At 34.0% G+C, this 19,158-nt stretch overlaps 1 protein-coding gene across 1 annotated transcript in view; it reads left to right on the forward strand.

Moving 5' to 3' along the window:
- LOC111053722 (RNA polymerase-associated protein RTF1 homolog) overlaps positions 1-19,158 on the forward strand; it is a 36,625-nt gene that overhangs the window by 3,592 nt on the left and 13,875 nt on the right. The window contains exons 3-7 of the mRNA XM_039424218.1: positions 143-351; positions 5,686-5,986; positions 14,081-14,173; positions 14,487-14,577; positions 16,624-16,706. Coding sequence (XP_039280152.1) covers positions 143-351; positions 5,686-5,986; positions 14,081-14,173; positions 14,487-14,577; positions 16,624-16,706 — 777 coding nt within the window. The remainder of the gene's footprint in view (positions 1-142; positions 352-5,685; positions 5,987-14,080; positions 14,174-14,486; positions 14,578-16,623; positions 16,707-19,158) is intronic.

Genomic DNA, 19,158 nt, shown 5'->3' on the forward strand with positions numbered 1-19,158 from the left:
CGTATATTAAATCTAAACCTGTTGATCTAGACGTTTTGATTTCATTAGTAATTTTTCAATTTATATACTAGTAATTTTTAAAAATGAGCGAACAGATACTAACTTGGTCCAAATATTTATTGTTATTTTAATTAATTTTCAGGTTTGAAATTGAGAAAAAGCTAAGACTAGCCAAGAAGCAAGAAATGAAGAAAAAGAAAGGAACTGTTAAAAAGAGAGAAGAAAGGCTAGATCCCAAAGAACGAAGTAAAGAAAGAAAGAAAACCGTGGAAGAGAATAGAGGGAAGATGGACAAGAAAGCTCAAGCAATGAACCTTCTGAAAGCAAGGAGAGAGGAACGAAGGGAAAGAGGTAAGCTCATACAATTATCGTCGCCATTGGTTCTACCTATATTATTTATTTAATCCAAAAATTAATTGTTAGGCCTATATTTTATTGTTTAATTTAACTAAATTTTGTGAAGCCTCACACACTATTTGTAAATGATGATTCTAATGTCTATTATCAATTTCAAAATTAACACTTATTCGATGTTTTGTACATGTTATTCATGATGTTGATTGCCTTTTTAATCTGAAAATAATGAACTTTTTACTGGATAAGCGTTGTCATTCGAGGAAGTGAAGAAACGCCTCAAGACCCCTCTATAATGTCTTGTTAGTCTGGCGATTGTAAAATTATAAAACAAGGTCTAAAAATACAGGTAAAACTACTGATAGATTTTTTGTCCAAGCATACGGGTTTTAACGTGTAGAGCGTACAATAATAATAGGCTACAAATCAGGGAGGCCTTTGCAAATCAAAGCGCACTGCTATTTCCCCTCTTATAATATCACTTTTTACATTCCTTGCTCTATTAACATAGGTAAGGAAAGTATTGCCTCCCGAAAAAAAATCAAGGTACCCCAATTTCTAAATTTCTATACGTTTCAAGGTCCCCTGAGTCCAAAAAAGAGGTCTTTGGGTATTGGTCTGTTTGAGTGGATGTATGTCTGTGTACACGATATCTCATCTCCCAATTAAACGGAATGACTCGAAATTTGGAACTTGAGGTCCTTACACTATAAGGATCCGACACGAACAATTTCGATCAAATGCAATTCAAGATGGCGTCTAAAATGACGAAAATGGTGTCAAAAACAGGGGTTTTCTCGATTTTCTCAAAAATCGTACCAAATATCGTGTACCAACGATTTTGATTACATTTATACCTAAATCGGTCATTGATAAGCTCTATCAACTGCCACAAGTCCCATATCTGTAAAAATTTCAGGAGCTCCACCCCATCAGTGCATAGTTTGATTTTAGATTTCCTATTGTCAGGCTTCAAATACAATTTTAACGGAATTTTTCAAGTGGAATGGATTGAGCATGAAAATCTCTACTAGTCCAGGCAATCAATGCTCAAAAGAGGGTATAGAGGGAAAAATGGGAAGACAATTTTTGACCTCGCAGTTCTGTTTAGGGTAGTAGGGAGGTAAACATATCAAAAGTCCCCACCCCTACACCATGTGCTAAGGGGGTGGGGGTGGTTTGAAGGTACCATTTTTTGGTTTCTCGCATAAAACTCAAAAACTATGTATCCTAAGGACTTGACTGTCATATAACAAATCAAAGCTAACATAATTTCCTACAATATTCAATCTACAACTTTTTTTATATCCCTCTAGTTTTCGAGATATCCGCTCTTGAAGGTGGGACATTTAAAAAAAAAACACGTTTGCCACCAATTGTTTTCTATTTTTGCTCTATAACTTTCTAAAAATCGACGGGAAAAATCCATGTTGATAATGAGCTCATAGAGCATTGAATTCTCTTCAATTTCATGTATAATATCACACTTTTACGAATTTCCCTACACCTTTTGCAGCAGCTTTAGTGTTGAGTGTGAAATCTCCATTTTTGCAACAATAGACCAATTGACAAAGGAATTTGGAAGGAATGTTTTAAACAACATTCTTGACTTTGCAGCTTTGTTGAGACTAGTTAGGAGAAGAACATATCAAAAGTCCCCATTCCTAACTCATGTGATAAGGGGATGAGGGTGGATTAAAAGTTGCATTTTTCAGCGTTTTGCTTCCACGCTCATATCTTGAGAATAATGAGTTCAACCGACATAACTAACTAATGAAAAATGAAGCTTGATAAATTCTCTACACTTTTTGTTTAGTGGAATTTTGTGATATTTTCAACAGTTCCCGAGATAATCGCTCTTGAAGGTGTGTAATTGTTAAAATAACAGGTTTTTATCCAATGTTTTGATCTTTCAGGGCCTATAACTCTCCAACAATGCACTATAAAAACGGATGCTTATTGTGGGTTTGTAGAGCATCCTCTTTGAAATGATGTGTATATTCTCTATTCCAAGTTTTCCTTTCATTGTTATAGCAGCTGCAATGTAGGGGGTGAAATTTCCATTGCTGCAACAAGTGTCAAGTGAGCGGTGCCACACCTTCAACAGAGGGTATAAAGATGCGCACTTTTGATATGTTCTCCTACTAACTAGTCTAAATCAATCTGCAAAGTCAAAAATTGTACTACAGACACCCCCTTCAAATGTCATTGTCAAACGATCAATTGTTGCAGCAATGAAAATTCTACCCCCCACATTGACGCAGCTATAACAATGAAAAGAAAACATGGAATAGTGGAATAATACATTATTTCAAAGATAATTCAACGCTCTACAATCCTACGATGAGCATCAGTTTTTATAATTCTTTGTTGGAGAGTTATAAGCTCTGAAAAGGCAAAACATTGGATAAGAACCTGTTATTTTAGCAATTACACACCTTCAAGAGCGAATATCTCGGGAACTGTTGGAAATATCACAAAATTCCACTAAACAAAAAGTATAGAGAATTCATCAAGCTTCATTTTTTGTTAGTTACGTCGGTTGAACGCATTGTTCTCAAGATATGGGCATGGAAGCAAAACGCTGAGAGATGCAACTTTTAAACCACTCTCATTCCCTTAGCACATGAGTTGGAAATCGGTACGTTTGATATGTTCTCTTCCTAACTAGTCTCAACAAAGCTGCAAAGTCAAGAATGTTGTTTGAAACATTCTCTCCAAATTCCTTTGTCAATTGGTCTATTGTTGCAAAAATGGAGATTTCACACACAACACTAAAGCTGCTGCAAAAGGTGTAGGGAAATTAGTAAAAGTGTAAAATTATACATCAAATTGAAGAGAATTCAATGCTCTATAAGCTCATTATCAACATGGATTTTTCCTGTCGATTTTTAGGAAGTAATAAGAGCGAAAATAGAAAACAATTGGTGGCAAACGTGTTTTTTTTTTCAAAAATGTCACACCTTCAAGAGCGAATTTCTCAAAAACTAGAGGAGATATAAGAAAAGTTGTAGAATGAATATTGTAGGAAATTATGTTAGCTTTGATTTGTTATATGACAGTCAAGTCCTTAGGATACATAGTTTGTGAGTTTTATGGGAGAAACCAAAAAATGTTAGCCTACCTTTAAACCATCCCCCACCCCCTTAGCACATGGTGTAGGGGTGGGGACTTTTGATATGTTCTCCTCCTAACTAATTTAAATCAAGCAGCAAAGTCAAAAATTGTCTTCCAACTTTTCCCTCTATCTTTCTTTGACTCTGGACTATACAGTTAATGAACATTTCATCTAAACAGTAACATTTTCATCTAAAATCAAAAGTGAACTCGAAATTCGAGAAAATGTGATTATTCAAATGCAAACTTAATGAGAGAGACAACTGTTGATTCCAATCGCATCGTGTGTCTCCAGCGTTATTGTCCTGTCACATGATAAGCTGGCTCAGATTTTTGAATAGTAGAATACGCGTGATCAATTTTGGAATTAATACGGTACATCATGTGATAGATTACAACGAGTATCGCTCGTTCACCTACGAGTATAATGGAAATTTTCATAATGGCAAGGAAAGTTTGTGTAAGTGCGCCACGCCAGATTTTTAGTCACTGACTTGGCGAAGAAAGAGTTGATATTCAACTTTTATTTTGTTAGTTCAAGCTATGAGGAGGTAGAGCCCCGCCGTTAAACATATTGTTTTTCAAAATCAAGTATTACCATGAAACAGGGAGTGCTGCTAACTGTTCGTCCTCAAAACTTTTTATTTGACAAACTTCCTTTTCCTGTACGTTTCTATGTTTATATTCACTATATTTTGAGAAAAATTGAGTTTTTTTAGAGATAATAATTTATAATACAGTTGAACACCAATTATCCAAATCTCTTTTAGGCGGGGTATGATATTACTGGTATGATATTTCCAAGAGTATAAATTGCCGAGGAAATAACCACAAGATAAATCGCAGGGGGGGGGGCAATGAGTGATCATTTCTTAATTCTGAACAGGTTTGTGACTTCAGACAGCACAAGTATGAGCTCAAGTCAGCATTCGTTGAATGAAGAGCATGGATGTTATTTATAGATAATGCTGACAGTTTATGATGAGCCTCGAAAAAAATGCTAGCAATCACTAGGACCGACAGCAAGCAGCACTCGAGGTGATTTTTCCTGTTTTGAGACACTGAAAATCGCGCCGGTGTATCATTTTTATCGCCTTCCTTTACTTTACATGTGCGTATAGTGTGGGTGATATCGCCAGGTGGAAATTGCCTGGGAATAGTATGAGAATAGTACGCACAATTTCCGCGAATTTCAGATATTAGTAAAGGTATTATTCACTAATCTAATAAGATATTAGTAACGGCATTTAACACTCTTTTTCTTAATTGATTCATACAACAAGTACATCATCAAAAATGATAGAGACGGAAAAAATAAGGTAACCTTGTGTTACCTCTCCCAAATTTAGATAAGGTTACGCAGTCCGAAATAGGTCTTGTAAGCAAAGTTTAATTTTTTCGCCACACTGCACAGAAAGCAGCTGTTTTCCAGTCCCTACGTAGATCTGAAATACATTGTTTGCATACGACTCTCGTCTGACGTCAGGACAGGTTTCTTTCCGGCCTAGGCCTGAAAGAGTACCCTTTCCAGCCGGAACACTTTCCACATGGAACTAAGAATGGTGATCAAAAAACAGCTGATCAAAAAACTTTTCATTTTTTGTGTTCATTATTCAATAATTAAAACATAATAATTATCATCTTATTGTCATTTTAAAGAATAAAAAAGTATAAACTCAACCTCCCACATAATTGAACATCATCTTTTAGGTTATTTAGACAAATCAGAATAAAAAATAAAAATACTTGGACAATTTCCTGATATTCAGATTACCTCAGATTTGCTAGAGCTATCACCTTCCACTTCTGCTTTCGGAAGTGCTTAGTAAACAACTATTCTCATATATATATATATATATATATATATATATATATATATATATATATATATTGTTTATTTTTGTGTGTGGTGAAAAATAACGTTCGCACCACGGGCAAAAATGTTTTTCCGGCTCTCAATCTTTTCTAGTCCTCGGCCTACGGCCTCGGACTTGAAAACCGATTTCGAGCCGTAAAAATCTCATTTTCTGCTCTAGGTGCGAAAATATACTATTACAGAAAAGTGTTGAACGATATATATTTAACGGAGTTTTTTTTTATTTCTAAAGTTTCAATTAACCGAATATTTGATTAACCGAATGGAGTCTGATAGCTATTAATTCGGATGATTGGAGTTCTACTAAATCTTTATATTATTGTGTTTTACACGAATAGAGGAGAAAGAGAAACAGCAGAAGATAGAGCAGGAGAAGCGAAGAGAAGAGGAGAGTGCGAAGCAGGGCGACGCAGAGGGCGAAGACGAAGGAGAGGACGGAGACAGCGGTGGCGGGGGTGGAGGGGGCCGGGGCACTAAGCTGAAGGCGTCGGACATCTACAGCGATGACAGTGGCAGTGGTGACAGTGACAGCGAAGGCGGAAAGTCCACCAAGAGCAAGTCCAGGGCCAGGGCCCGTGCCCGGGCTAGGAGCACTTCCACCTCTTCCAGGAGTTCTTCCTCGTCTGACGACGATAGCAGGTACAAACTCTATTTTATAAGAGCTATTATAAACATGCGAAAATAATTGGAAAAATTATTTCTGTAACGTGCGTGGATGATTTGATTATTTTGATCAATAATAGATTCATGCTTTTGCTAATCAAAGATAGTTGCTTTCTTCTTTAGAAGATGTCAGTGGAACATAGATGTATTAGCTGCAGTAGTGGATCATCGAGACCAAGGTTAGAGGTTGTGAATGAAAGTCCTACATAATTTCGCTCCTGGGTTTTGGAAAATTTTGTGTTATAAATAGTCACGGATAAGTACAAATTTTGTGTTAATCTCATTATTAATTGTTTCTTGATCACGTTTTATCATTTTGTTTTAGATTTTGATTCTTAATTCTATTTTAATAAGCCAAACAACGTTTAGAGGTTAGTTTGAGGTTAGGTTTTCAAGAATTAAAAATAAACATAGATAGTTTACTTGACTAAAATTATAACCAAATTAAAATCCTATCATTTATAAATCAATTATTGTTATTGCAAGTAATATAATTTCTTAGATAGGAAGATGAGCTCAAGTAGAACACCGAAGGTTAGTAATAGAAATGTACACATAGCGGGAGTACTTACGCGATCCCAAAACCAAAATTCAAAAACGCCAAAACCAAAAACCCCAGTTCTTCAAACTACTTTAGCCGAAAAAGTTGTTCAACTACAAAGTAGCCACACTAATTTAAAAAACCAATTAGAAGTCTTCTTCTTCTTTTTCTTGACCCCCTCTGCCGTTACAGCGTAGGGGTACCAGCCTCGGTCCATCTCCTCCATGCAGTCCTAACCTCAGCCATTCTTCTCATATCTCTCATTGTCTTGCCTCTCTCCCTCCCCAATTCCTCCAGATAGCCTTCCCAGTTCATCCTAGGTCTACCTCTCCGTCTCTTTTCCTTCCCTCCTAGCCTCCACCACTTCCTTTACTGGGCGACATTCTTGCATTCTAGTGAGGTGTCCAAACCATTTGAGTTGCCTTTCTTTTATGTCTTCCATCAGTGCTCTTCTTCCCACTTCTCCTCTCACTCTCTCATTTCGCCATCTATCGTGTCTTGTCTTTCCTATTGTTCTTCTGTGGTACCTCATTTCTGCTGCAGTAACCTTACTCCAGTGTTTCTTGAGGGTTACCCAGCTTTCACTGCCATAAATGAGAGTTGGAGCAAACACACAATTAAATATTCTTTTCTTTGTCGTCATATTTAACTCTCTTTTGCCAACCACGGTGCTGTTCAGCTGGAAATATAGGCTACATTCATTGCTTTTTTCACTCTGTTTGCAATTTCTCTATCTAGTTTTCCATCTGCACAGATAATTGCTCCCAGATACTCGTACTGGTCTACCTCATCCAGGGCCTTTCCTTTGCATGTTATTCTACAGCTCTCTCTCTCTCCCACCGCTACCCTCATAATCTTGCTTTTGCTCGTATTCACCTCCATTGATCTTCTTGACAAAACCTTTTCCCATACGTCAACTGCCTTCTGGAGTTTCCTTGCACTGTCTTCCATCAGAACAATATCATCTGCGAATACCAAGGCCTGTAAGTATACTGGTCTAAGATTTTTCCAATTAGAAGTAACTCTAAAAGCGTCTGAGGAAGAAAGGTTAGGGATGGTAGAAGAAATTAAATCTTTGGAACTGATTATAAAATTACAAGATGAAGACCATAAAAAAGAAATAGTCTACTAAATCTAAAAAATCAATGTAGTCTAATGTCGGAGGAAATAAAGAAACTAAAATCTAAATTTGATAATACTAAATGTATGATAGAACCTCCGTCCAAATGCAAAAAATAGAATCTAACCTAAATGATGGGAAATGCTCTGAAAATGGTCGAAATAAAACGTATAGTGAGGTTTTGAAGACAGCAACCAAAAATATAGCTGAGGGAAATAAAGATAGGAAAGGGAGAGTTCTGCTACTGACGTACAGTCATGGACGTGATTGCAGTGATCTCCTTGATAAAAGATTAAAAAATAAATTTGATGTCCAATGTTTTTTCAAGCCAAGTGCATCAATTAATGCAGTTGTAGAGTCAGCTAGGGAACAAACTAAAGACTTTGATGAAAATGACTATCTAATTGTACTGGGTGGCTCAAATAATATAAATGAACCTAACTTGAATCATCTTCCTCAAGTAACAGAAAAAATCAAGGAAATTGTGCCACTCAGCAAAAAAACAAACTTAATAATAAGTACTATTCCTAATAGGTTTGATAGGCCAGAATTAAATGAAGCAATCAATTCGACAAACAAATCAATCCATAATACAATCAACAGCCTAAAAAATAAGAACTCTAAACAACTGGGGATTTGTTTTCTAAATGAAAGGCTGAAAAGACATAACTTCACTAATCATGGGTTGCTTCTAAATCGATCTGGCAAAGTAATCTTTTGTAATAGATTGGCAGAGCTGATTGAAAGCCGTTTGCAATCCTCTGGTTTAAAAACAGTCAAAAAAACAAATAACGATTTTTTAGTAAATTGGCTCAAAACAGGGAAAGGGAAATAGCTACAAATGCTAGAGATAGAGTAGCACAAAATGGTAAGGTTTTTAGTATTTATCATCAAAATATTCAGTATCTTCGCAACAAAATTGACAGATTAGAAGTATTTCTTAAACAGGAGGATCCTGACATTGTCATTTTCACAGAGCATGGCTTAAAAATAAAGGAAATAAATCAAGTTAGGATTCCAGGCTATTCACTGAGATCAGAATTTTGTAGAATAGCTCATAGAAGTGGTGGTGTATGTATATCACTAGCAATGCTGAACATACCCAAACTTATGAACTGGATTTTGTTAAGAGATTTTCTGTTGAGATGGATTTAGAGGTGACGGGACTAAGGTTAAAAATTGATGATCGATTTGAGGTAGCAGTGTTAGGTATCTATAGGTCACCAAATGGAGACTGGCAAAAATTTTGTGAGCTGCTCCATACACTTTTGGAAATTACAACCGCTCGTTTCACAAATGTTATAGTAGTAGGAGATTTCAATACCGATTTTGCCAGGCAGGATAAAATGACAGAGGATATTAGAGATATTATTAATATGAATAATTTAGAAATTAAGGTACACGAATATACAAGAGTAACTCGAACTTCACAGACAATTATTGATAATATCCTCACAAATATAGAAGGTTGTAATGTCAGGTTAGGGAGCTCAGATCTATGAGATCATAACTATCAAATTTTAGATGTTAAGTTGCAGGGCCAGAATCCAGGCAGAAAAAATCTTTTGTGAAAGAAATTCAGCAATATGAGCTAGGAAATATAAATTGTTTGAAGCAGGAACTGCTTCAAGAAAATTGGAGTAGTGTTTATAACAGTTGTAACCTAAATTACAAATATAAGCAATTCATTGATACTCTAAGATTTCACATTAGTGTATGCTGTCCGATAAAAAAAGTCAAAGTAAAAAGTAAATTAAACAAAGTAGATGAATGGATAACTGAAGATATTCTTACTCAAAGAAATATTGTTAGGGAAGCTTATGAGGAATTTAAATTAGTGAGGGATGTTCCGAGTGAAGTCAAATACAAATGTCTAAAGAAAAACTATGCAAAAGAAGTGAGGAAAGCTAAGTGTAAGAAAACAGCTGAAATATTAACAACTAGTACCAATTTTAACTCTGCTGTTTGGGAGGTAATTAATAGAAATAGGAGAGCAGCTCAAAAAGATACAGTTACTAGGATAATGTCCCTAGGATAATCGATGAACATGGAAATTATATGGATGATAGTATAGACATTTGTAACTTTTTCAATAAATATTATCAACAGGTTGCATATAATCTCCAAAAGTCACTGAACACTAATACTTATAATACAACTACATTAAATGCTGAGCCAATTGAAAAGGTATTTAAATTTCATCCATTATCAAGAGATGAGTTGTCAAGAATAATAAAAAATTAAACAATATTGGAAAGAAAAAGAACATAGGTAGCCCAAAACTTGTTATAAATAGATTAATATTAATCTATAAAAATTCTTAATTATAACTATGAAATTTATGTAAGTTATTTTTGTAAAAATTGTAATTGTAAAATTTGTAAAAAGTGATCTTAACCCTACTTTGGACAATTTAATGAACTAAATTCAGGAAGCGATGATGTTTTGGGCTAGCTCCTGTTTTTTTTCTTTCCAATATTGTAATGTTTTTTTTTACCTATTAAATCAATTGGAAAGAAAGTAATGGACTATCACAAATAAGGGATCACAGTATTTTATTTAGAGTACCAAGTAAACGAACGAAAAAAGACAATGGAAAATTCAGATTTGTATGAAGTAATTTTTTTCTGAAATATTATAAGTTTTATACATATTTGGCCACTTTTCCAGTTTATAAGGTGTTGAAAGTTATTATTAAAATTCAAGTAGCAAAACGATGGATGTTGATCAGTTTGTTGAGTCTTAGCTCAAGTTTATGAGCTAACAGCGAGCGAGTAAAAAGCTGGCTAGTCAGTGAGAAACCAAGAAACTGTTGTCCATTTCCTCCTATTGTGAGATTCTTTTCAAACTGGCAGCATTGTTTGCGTGATAAGCATTGAGGTTATTTGTAGGGAATGCTGACAGGTAATTCGCAGGGAATAACTGATTTTTTGTCAAAGTATTGTAAACACTGTATTTGCAAATAAAATTGGAAAAATTCAACATTATTTTTGAGACTCATGAAATGAATATTTTTGTTACAATAAAACTTTGTTTATCCAGCAGAGTCACTTTCAAGTACGGTTGTCAATCTCGGAAACCCGATCTCTTTCTGAAACATATGAATCCCGGGATAATTTGATGGCAGATTTGATAGAAGAGCTCACAAATAAACTGAACGTGAATAAAGTAAACTTTGAAAAATTGTAAAATTATTAAAGCGTCACCTACATAAGAGAAGAGTAGGTAAAACAACTTGATCTTCTTCTTGATGTCACAACTTAGTCTTTGGAATAGTCTTTTATCAATGCTGGAACGTTTTGTTGTTTTGAAAACTTTTATAAAAAAAGCTCTGTTCGATCTCAATAATCCTATTGAATTATTATACAGAATGTTTCAGAAGTAGTGTCGAACATTTTAGGGTATTGTTCCTGGATGATAAGAGACTACCAATGTTGTATTTTATGTTTTATTTTATAACCGTTCAGCGGTTATCCTTATAGCTGCCATTTTGTTTTTTCACTTAGGAATTTTTATCTCAAGAACGAAATCATGTATTGATCTGAAATTTGGCATGAATATTTATGCTGTAAAGACTCAACTTTAAGAAATAAAATAAAAAAAATTCTATGTAAATTTTCAAAATGGCGGCCATTTTAAATTTTTGATTACAAATTTCACGAAAACCGTTCACTTTACAGAAAATTTACAAGAGACAAAAAAGTTAGAAAATTTTATCAAGATTCCAAGGATACCTTATTTATTAAGATTGGTCAGATAGTAACAGAGAAATTAATTATTTTCGTACAATATGCATGATCATGAACAAACAAGATCATCTGAAAAAACATTATAAAATCATCTGGATGGCCATATGGAGCCATACCTAGTTTCAAAGCTTCATCTTAAATACAATTGGAATTAAAAAATGTAATTGATGTTTAAATTGTGAAAAGTGATCATGCATGCAAAACGAAAATAATTAATTTCTGTGTTATTCGCCGACCAATCTTAATAAATGAGGTATCCTTGGAATCTTGATAAAATTTGCTAACTTTTTTGTATCTTGTAAATTTTCTGTAAAGTGAACGGTTTTTGTGAAATTTGCAATCAAAAATTTAAATAGCCGTCATATAGAAAATGTTTTATTTTATTTCTTAAAGTTGAGTCTTTATAGTATAAATATTCATGCCAAATTTCATATCAATGATTTCGTTCTAGAGATAAAAATTCCTAAGTGAAAAAAACAAAATGGCAGCTATAAGGATAACCGCTGAGTTTTGTACACTTGAAATACAACATTTCTAGTCTCCAGGAACAATACCCTAAAATGTTCGACACTATCTCTGAAAGACTGTATAATGAGGATGAATCTACTCCCCTTGAAGTACTCACATCCATCAAACTGACTGTAGAAGCACTATGCATACGTGGTTTTATTATAATGCCGCAATTAAGTTTGTGTTCAACTATTTGTAAACAGATCGTTTATCAGCAAAGTTCTCAGAAAACTTGCTCTGACAGAAAACAGAAAATTGCTCTGTTGGAATGTACAGCTCAGAGGCGTAATGTTAATTTTTTTCTACTCAACTACCTGCAGAATCCACGGAGATATGAAGAGGAAGAAAGTTCAGAGGTCATGAATAATCTCTTTCCAGTTCCAAATCAAAAAACACTCTGCAATCAAATTAGGACATTAATTATTTTTAAGACCAAACCATGATGATAATCAGAAGAAGATGAATCAGTGATGAAGAAGAAGGACTTGCATTGTTTTAACAACGAGAAGATGGTTTGAGCACAGAATAAAACTGAAATTATCATCATCATTTATCCAATCGTTAAACAACTCTTCAATAACAATTTAAAAAATGTATGATAACTGAAAATCCCGAAATTCATATCAAGATTTGGAGGCCACAATTCGGAAATAGATGAGCCTCTACGAAAATGACGAATCGGAAGACATAATTTGGAACCCGTGTACAAAAATATCTATTGACAGTGATCCCTATAGTGAGGTAAATCCACGTTATAATGATAGTGGAGAAAGATAGGTGAACAACGTTGCCGAACTTCTGTCTTGTCAATGAACTATGGAGGGTAACTGATACCGGTATATTGATGTAATATTAACTGTTCATTCTCGTTTAAAATAATCAATTATATTCTATCAAGCAAGAAATTATATTTTTCAATGGTTTCATAATTAAGATAAAATATTTTGTAAATTAATTATATTTCCACATTGTTAAAAAAACAATCTGGCAACAGAGCTAAGCGAGAAAGAGATAGCGCTATCTGCTTTGTTGCACGATAGACAAGGATAGCAACACTATTGACAATCGTACACTTCCATCATAACGTGGATCTCACTATAGTAGTGTCGAGTCTCATAAAACAGTTGTTTTGTGAGGAGCGAGCGATAATCTATTTTTCCTCCACCTACTGTCTAAAGTACTTACTTTACTCCCAGAAACATAATACTAAAGTGTCACTTTTTCGCTCTCGGTAGTAAAAAATAGAAAAACTCCCTTAGGGAGGAAAAGTGACTCCATTTAAATAACATGGGAAGCATCTCTATTTTAAAAACTTACATTGTAATAGGTTAGAAGGTCTAAGCTCAGATGAGGAAGCATATAGAGTAGTCATCAAACCAACTAAATTCAATACCTCAACCAGACATTTGATCAATATATGAAATTTATGTTCGTATACTAAACTTATTACAAACTTCACTAACTTCCTCATTAACTAATCAAATTGAAAACGGGAACTTCATCATAGCTGTAGTTGTGGCGGCCATTGTTGTTACACCTTTTGCCGACAGATAGCGCTGTCGGCGGAGAACTGTGATTACAAGCCAGCTGTTTCTGTTTACTTTTTAGATTCTGTTTTGACTGGAGCTATGAAGTCACGATCTTAATACATAAATTACTATTTTCTGCTGCCGGGTACTTATATGCAACAAACTGAGGAAACGGCTCTGTGATGAAACTGTGGATTATTTGATTTTCCTATGCCGGCACTTGAAGAAAGAATAATGTTAAAATAGAATATATTATTTATTCTATTAGTACTTATTTTATTTATAGTATTCTTGTAATCCTGGGATTGAGAATCAGGTTCGGGATTGACATCTCTACTTTTATGGCATGAGTCTTACTGAATTGAATGTGTTGTCCTGTACAATTTATGAAAATCAAATACTGCAATCCAATGCGAATAAATATTTGTAATATGTATTAATAAGTACATTTTAAGAAAATTTATCAAATTTCTGAATCTTGAGCTTATTTTAGTAAAATATCTAGTAAAGCTGTTTGTGAATGTATTTGAAATAAGAAATCTTACTAAATCTTCATATCAAGTATTTTAGTAAAATAGAAAGTTATTCATGACCCATGTTGTATATTTTCCCATTTTTCAGGTCAATCGCTAGTTCTAAAGTAAAGAAAGTGCAGTTTATTAGTACAAAAGAAGATCTGAATAAAATACGATTATCTCGTCATAAAATGGAAAGGTAAGTGAACATTTATATTTGAAAGCATGTAGAGCAAGAATTGAATTGAAGAGAAAATGTTGTATTATTACCTTATATCGTAGAACTCACATATATCACGGTTTTAATGAATCAAACACACTGCTGTTCATGGTTGGTAATTAATATACTCAGTTTCATTAATCTCCTGATTTTTTTCAATTTATTCTCCCAATTGAATTCTATGCTATTTCAAGAAGTTCTTCAAATGAATAGTTGAAATAAAATTTTTATTAGTATTGATAAGTGGATGAATATTTACACATTTACTTATTTCTATCTATTTCTCTTATAGATTCGTCCACCTTCCTTTCTTTGATCGTGTTGTCCAGGGATGTTTTGTGAGAATAGGAATTGGTAATCACAACGGCAAGCCAGTTTACAGAGTAAGTTGTGTTCATTATAATAACTCTGCATGAAATATAATTGATTTCTTATTATACTCATATCACACAATTATGTCAGCTTGCCATCCTTGTTCAATTCCGTTCAGTTGCTTGTTCACTGAAAGAAGGCTTTTTTACTCTCCTTCCTTCTTCTTCTTCTTCTCTGCCTCTCCCCAGTGTGCCATTACAGCGATGGGGTAGCCTCAGTCCTTTTCTTCAATGATTCTCTTTCCATTGCCATTCTCTTAATCTCTGGAATAGTCTTTCCTCTTCTCCGTCCTATCTCCTCAATCCGATCCTCATATTCTCATATACCATGGACGTCCCACTGCTCTCTTTCCTTGCACTCTCACATTAACATACAGTTTTGCTTTGCAATCATCCCTCATTCGCTCTACATGTCCATACCATCCCAACTGTCTCATTTCTATACTATCTCAATTACATCTCTCATGCCCAATTCTTCCCTTACTCTAGTATTCCTTCTCTATCCCTTCTTGTCTTTCCAACAGTTTTTCTACACTTCATTTCTTCAGTCTTTATCTTATTTTCATGAGATGATTTTATTGGCCAGCTTCCACTTCCATACAGCAAGATAGGTTCAATGACTGTCCGATATACTTGGTTCTTTACCCTTTTATCAAGTTTTATTTTTCCAAATATACAATCTTTTGTTTCATAATAGGCAGCAGTTCCCCTTTTCACGCTGTTAAGCACCTTCCTATTTATTTGCCCATCCTCTGAAAACACTGTATCAAGGTATTCGTATTTCGCTACCTGTTCCATGTCCGGCTCATCCTCCATAACCTGCACATTATCTCTCATTCCCTTTGACACAATCATGACCTTACTTTTAGGATCTGAGCTTGTCACTTCCCTTCCATGGATCTTTTATTAGTAACTAGCTTACCCGGCGAACTTTGTACCGCCAAAAAGTCAATGTATCTCATGTCACACTTGACTTTATTTGGTGAATCATGAAATTTATCTGACAATCAATATTTTCATTTACATCTCAATACGGACTTCCTATGTGCTTAAAACTTCCGTTTTAATACCAGTAAACAATTTTATCACAGAGTGTCGTGTTTATTACAGCTGGTAAGTTTATATGCTAAATCATATTATCACAAAATGATCTTGAATCATGATGATCTTCCCGTTCTACGTTAGCCGCTCAGCCGACCATTTCGAAAACATAGGTCTGTAAAATGGATTAATATATAATTATTATTAGCCCCCCCCCCTATTAAAATTTCTGGTCAGAAACCATCCCCAATATTCACACAACATATTCCCAAAGTTTCATGCCGTTCTGTCAAGTAGTTTTCGTGTCTATAGAGTACAAACAAACATACTAACAAACAAACAGACATTAATTTATATATATATATATTATATATATATATATAGAGAGAGAGAGAGAGAGAAGATATATAGCTATATGTTCAATGTTAACAAATGTACGAAAAACGACTTTCGCCTCCAGTAAGTCAAAAGTGAGAACTCGTTAACGCTCATTCAATTATTACATTATTTTATGTTTTCTGGACATGAGGATATTGCATTTCACAACATAGAATTTATCCCAGTGCAAAGCACGGGTTACCTGCAAGTCTTCTATATTATATTTGTAAACTTGAATTTTAAAAACACTTATGGAGTGAAAATGCACTTACATTGGTAGTGACGATCGTGTCGACCTGTTGTACGGTCATCATCAGTCAGGATTTTTTTATATATTTGTATCAGAGAACCAGGTTATTTTCACCGTTTTATAGCCTTCTATTAAACTCGTGTGATGATGTTTAAAATTGACTTATTGCCAAGCCAAAAAGAATTATTTTGCTGAATATAACGTACTCCTTCTTTCTGTAGAAGACAATTTCATTTAATTTTTATCACAGAATATAAGTTACATTATTATTGGAGGAAATGTGTTAACTATTTTTTTTGTAATGTTTTATCTATTTGATGAATATAAACTGTAAGTGATGTAAACTATCAGTAAAGTGAGAATGAACTACAGCGAAAACAATATTTCAGGTAACGGAAATCAGTGGTGTGGTAGAAACGGGAAAAATCTATCAATTAGGAACAACTAGGACTAATAAAGGACTCAAATTAAGGTTTGTATCTTCTTGTGGAGAGTTACTGTACTTAACCCTCGATCGTTATACATCGTAAACTACTGTTGTGTATTAGGTCTTTTTTGTGAGAAACTAAGTTTAGCTTTATGAATATGTGAGATTCAATTGCACCATACGAGATTAAATCAGAGGATCAAATAATTGAGACTGAAAAATTTAAAGTGAAGAATGATTTGTGTAACAATTATATTCAACAGTTGAATGTTTCAATTCCTAGAATTTTCAGGTAGAATATTTCGTAGGTCCAACCGAACTACAGTAATCTGGAAAAACGAGTACGGTAACCTTTTAATTACTAAATGTTATTTATTCGAATATAATTTTTCATTCTTGAAGTAATGTTGACACAATCTCTGAAATGCATTATCCTTTACTACTTATTTGTGCTTATCATGATGAATGTGTTCTGTTGTTTCTATGTTTCAAATATATTGAACTATCTATGTGTATTCATTTATTTTTTATTTATTTACAATGCAAATGACACCAATGTAATAACATTGGTAGATAAAATAATAAGGTAGTCCTTGTGCTATTTTTATTCCAAATTTATAGGTGACTAAGTCCAAGATAAGGTATAATTATGTATAACGTATTCCTTATTTCTGTAGAACACAATTTTATTTCATTTTAATCACAGAATATAAGCTATATTATTATTGGTTATCTCTTCTCTGTATGTATCTCATACTGTATTGCAATCTTTTCTGTGATCCCTATTCTGACGGAAATAGAATAAATTGCAATTGGTTGACAGGCATGGTGCTCAGGTTGACAGGTGCGTGTTATGTATTATTTTCGTTATAAATTATTTATTCTTTTCATTATAATTATGAATATTTTATGTAATATTATGTAATAATATCGTCATCAACATAATATATAGAACATTTTCCAATGGAATTCTCCCTAAAAACGCCTCAAGACAACTTTTTCCTGAACTCTATGTGTTTTTTTTTTGTTTTTTTTTTCTGGAATGATTTTCTGATATAGGTAAACGTTAACAAAATATTGTATACAGGTTGAGGCTGTGAATAATTTGTCATGGGCTAAGAGGTTCTGAAAAATAATATTGAAATTAATGAAAACATTTAAAAATAATAAAATATTTAATAAGGAAAACTGCACAAGAAGTTCAATTTTTATCAACAGATTCAGTTAAGGACTTGATGGAGTGTATGATTAAGTGGGTTCGTCCTCGAATCGTACCCGATGGTTTCTGAGCGTTTTGTGGGCTTTCTTCTGGTTTTGAGGACAAAAGGTTGAAATGTGGTATAAAAGTTCAGTTATTTGGAAAGTGGGAATTTGCGAGTGTGGTGGAAGATGTCCAACATTATTAAAATTTGCGCTTTTACGAGAACTATGAAGGACTATGACGTTTTTCGTGCTTCAAAGAATGATATAGATGGAAAAGTATACAATGAATTATCAGGCGAGCGCAGCGAGTTAGTTATCTCTTCACTGTATTTATCGTACTGTATTGCAATCTTTTTTACTTTTCTTGCCCTATTACCATAGGTAAGGAAAGTATTGCTTTCCGAAAAAAATTAAGGTACCCCAATTTCTAAATTTCTATACGTTTCAAGGTCCCCTGAGTCCAAACAAGTGGTTTTTGGGTATTGGTCCATATATATATATATATATATATATATATATATATATATATATGTGTGTGTGTGTGTGTGTGTGTGTGTGTGTGTGTGTGAGTTTATGTGCGTCTGTGTACACGATATCTCATCTCCCAATCAACGGAATGACTTGAAATTTGGAACTCAAGGTCCTTACACTATCAGGATCCGACACGAACAATTTCGATCAAATGCGATTCAAGATGGCGGCTAAAATGGCGAAAATGTTGTCAAAAACAGGGTTTTTCGCGATTTTCTCGAAAACGGCTCCAACGATTTTGATTAAAGTTATACCTAGAATAGTCATCGATAAGCTCTATCAACTGCCACAACTCCCATATCTGTAAAAATTTCAGGAGCTCCGCCCCATCTATGCAAAGTTTGATTTTAGATTCTCAATTATCAATCTTCAGATACAATTTAAACAAAAAATTTCGAGTGGAAAAGATTAAGCATGAGAATCTCTACAATAATTAATGTTCAGTAACATTTTCACCTAAAATTAAAAATAAGCTCGAAATTCGAGAAAATTTGATTATCCAATTATTGCAAACTGTTGGCAACTGTTGATTCTATTAAAATATGATCCACTATGAGGAGATAGCAGACCTCGTGTGTCTCCAGCGTTATTGCCCTGTCACCAGCTGGCTCAAATCTTTGAATAGTAGACTTGAGATGCGCGGGAACACTAGCGTCAGGTGATCAATTTTCATAACGGCAAGGAAAGTTGTGTGAGTGCGCCACACCAGATTTTTGTGATAACTATTCTGACGGAAATTAAATAAATTGCAATTGGTTGACAG

Source organism: Nilaparvata lugens, chromosome 3 (assembly GCF_014356525.2).
Source record: "Nilaparvata lugens isolate BPH chromosome 3, ASM1435652v1, whole genome shotgun sequence".
NCBI classification, from domain to species: Eukaryota; Metazoa; Arthropoda; class Insecta; order Hemiptera; family Delphacidae; genus Nilaparvata; species Nilaparvata lugens.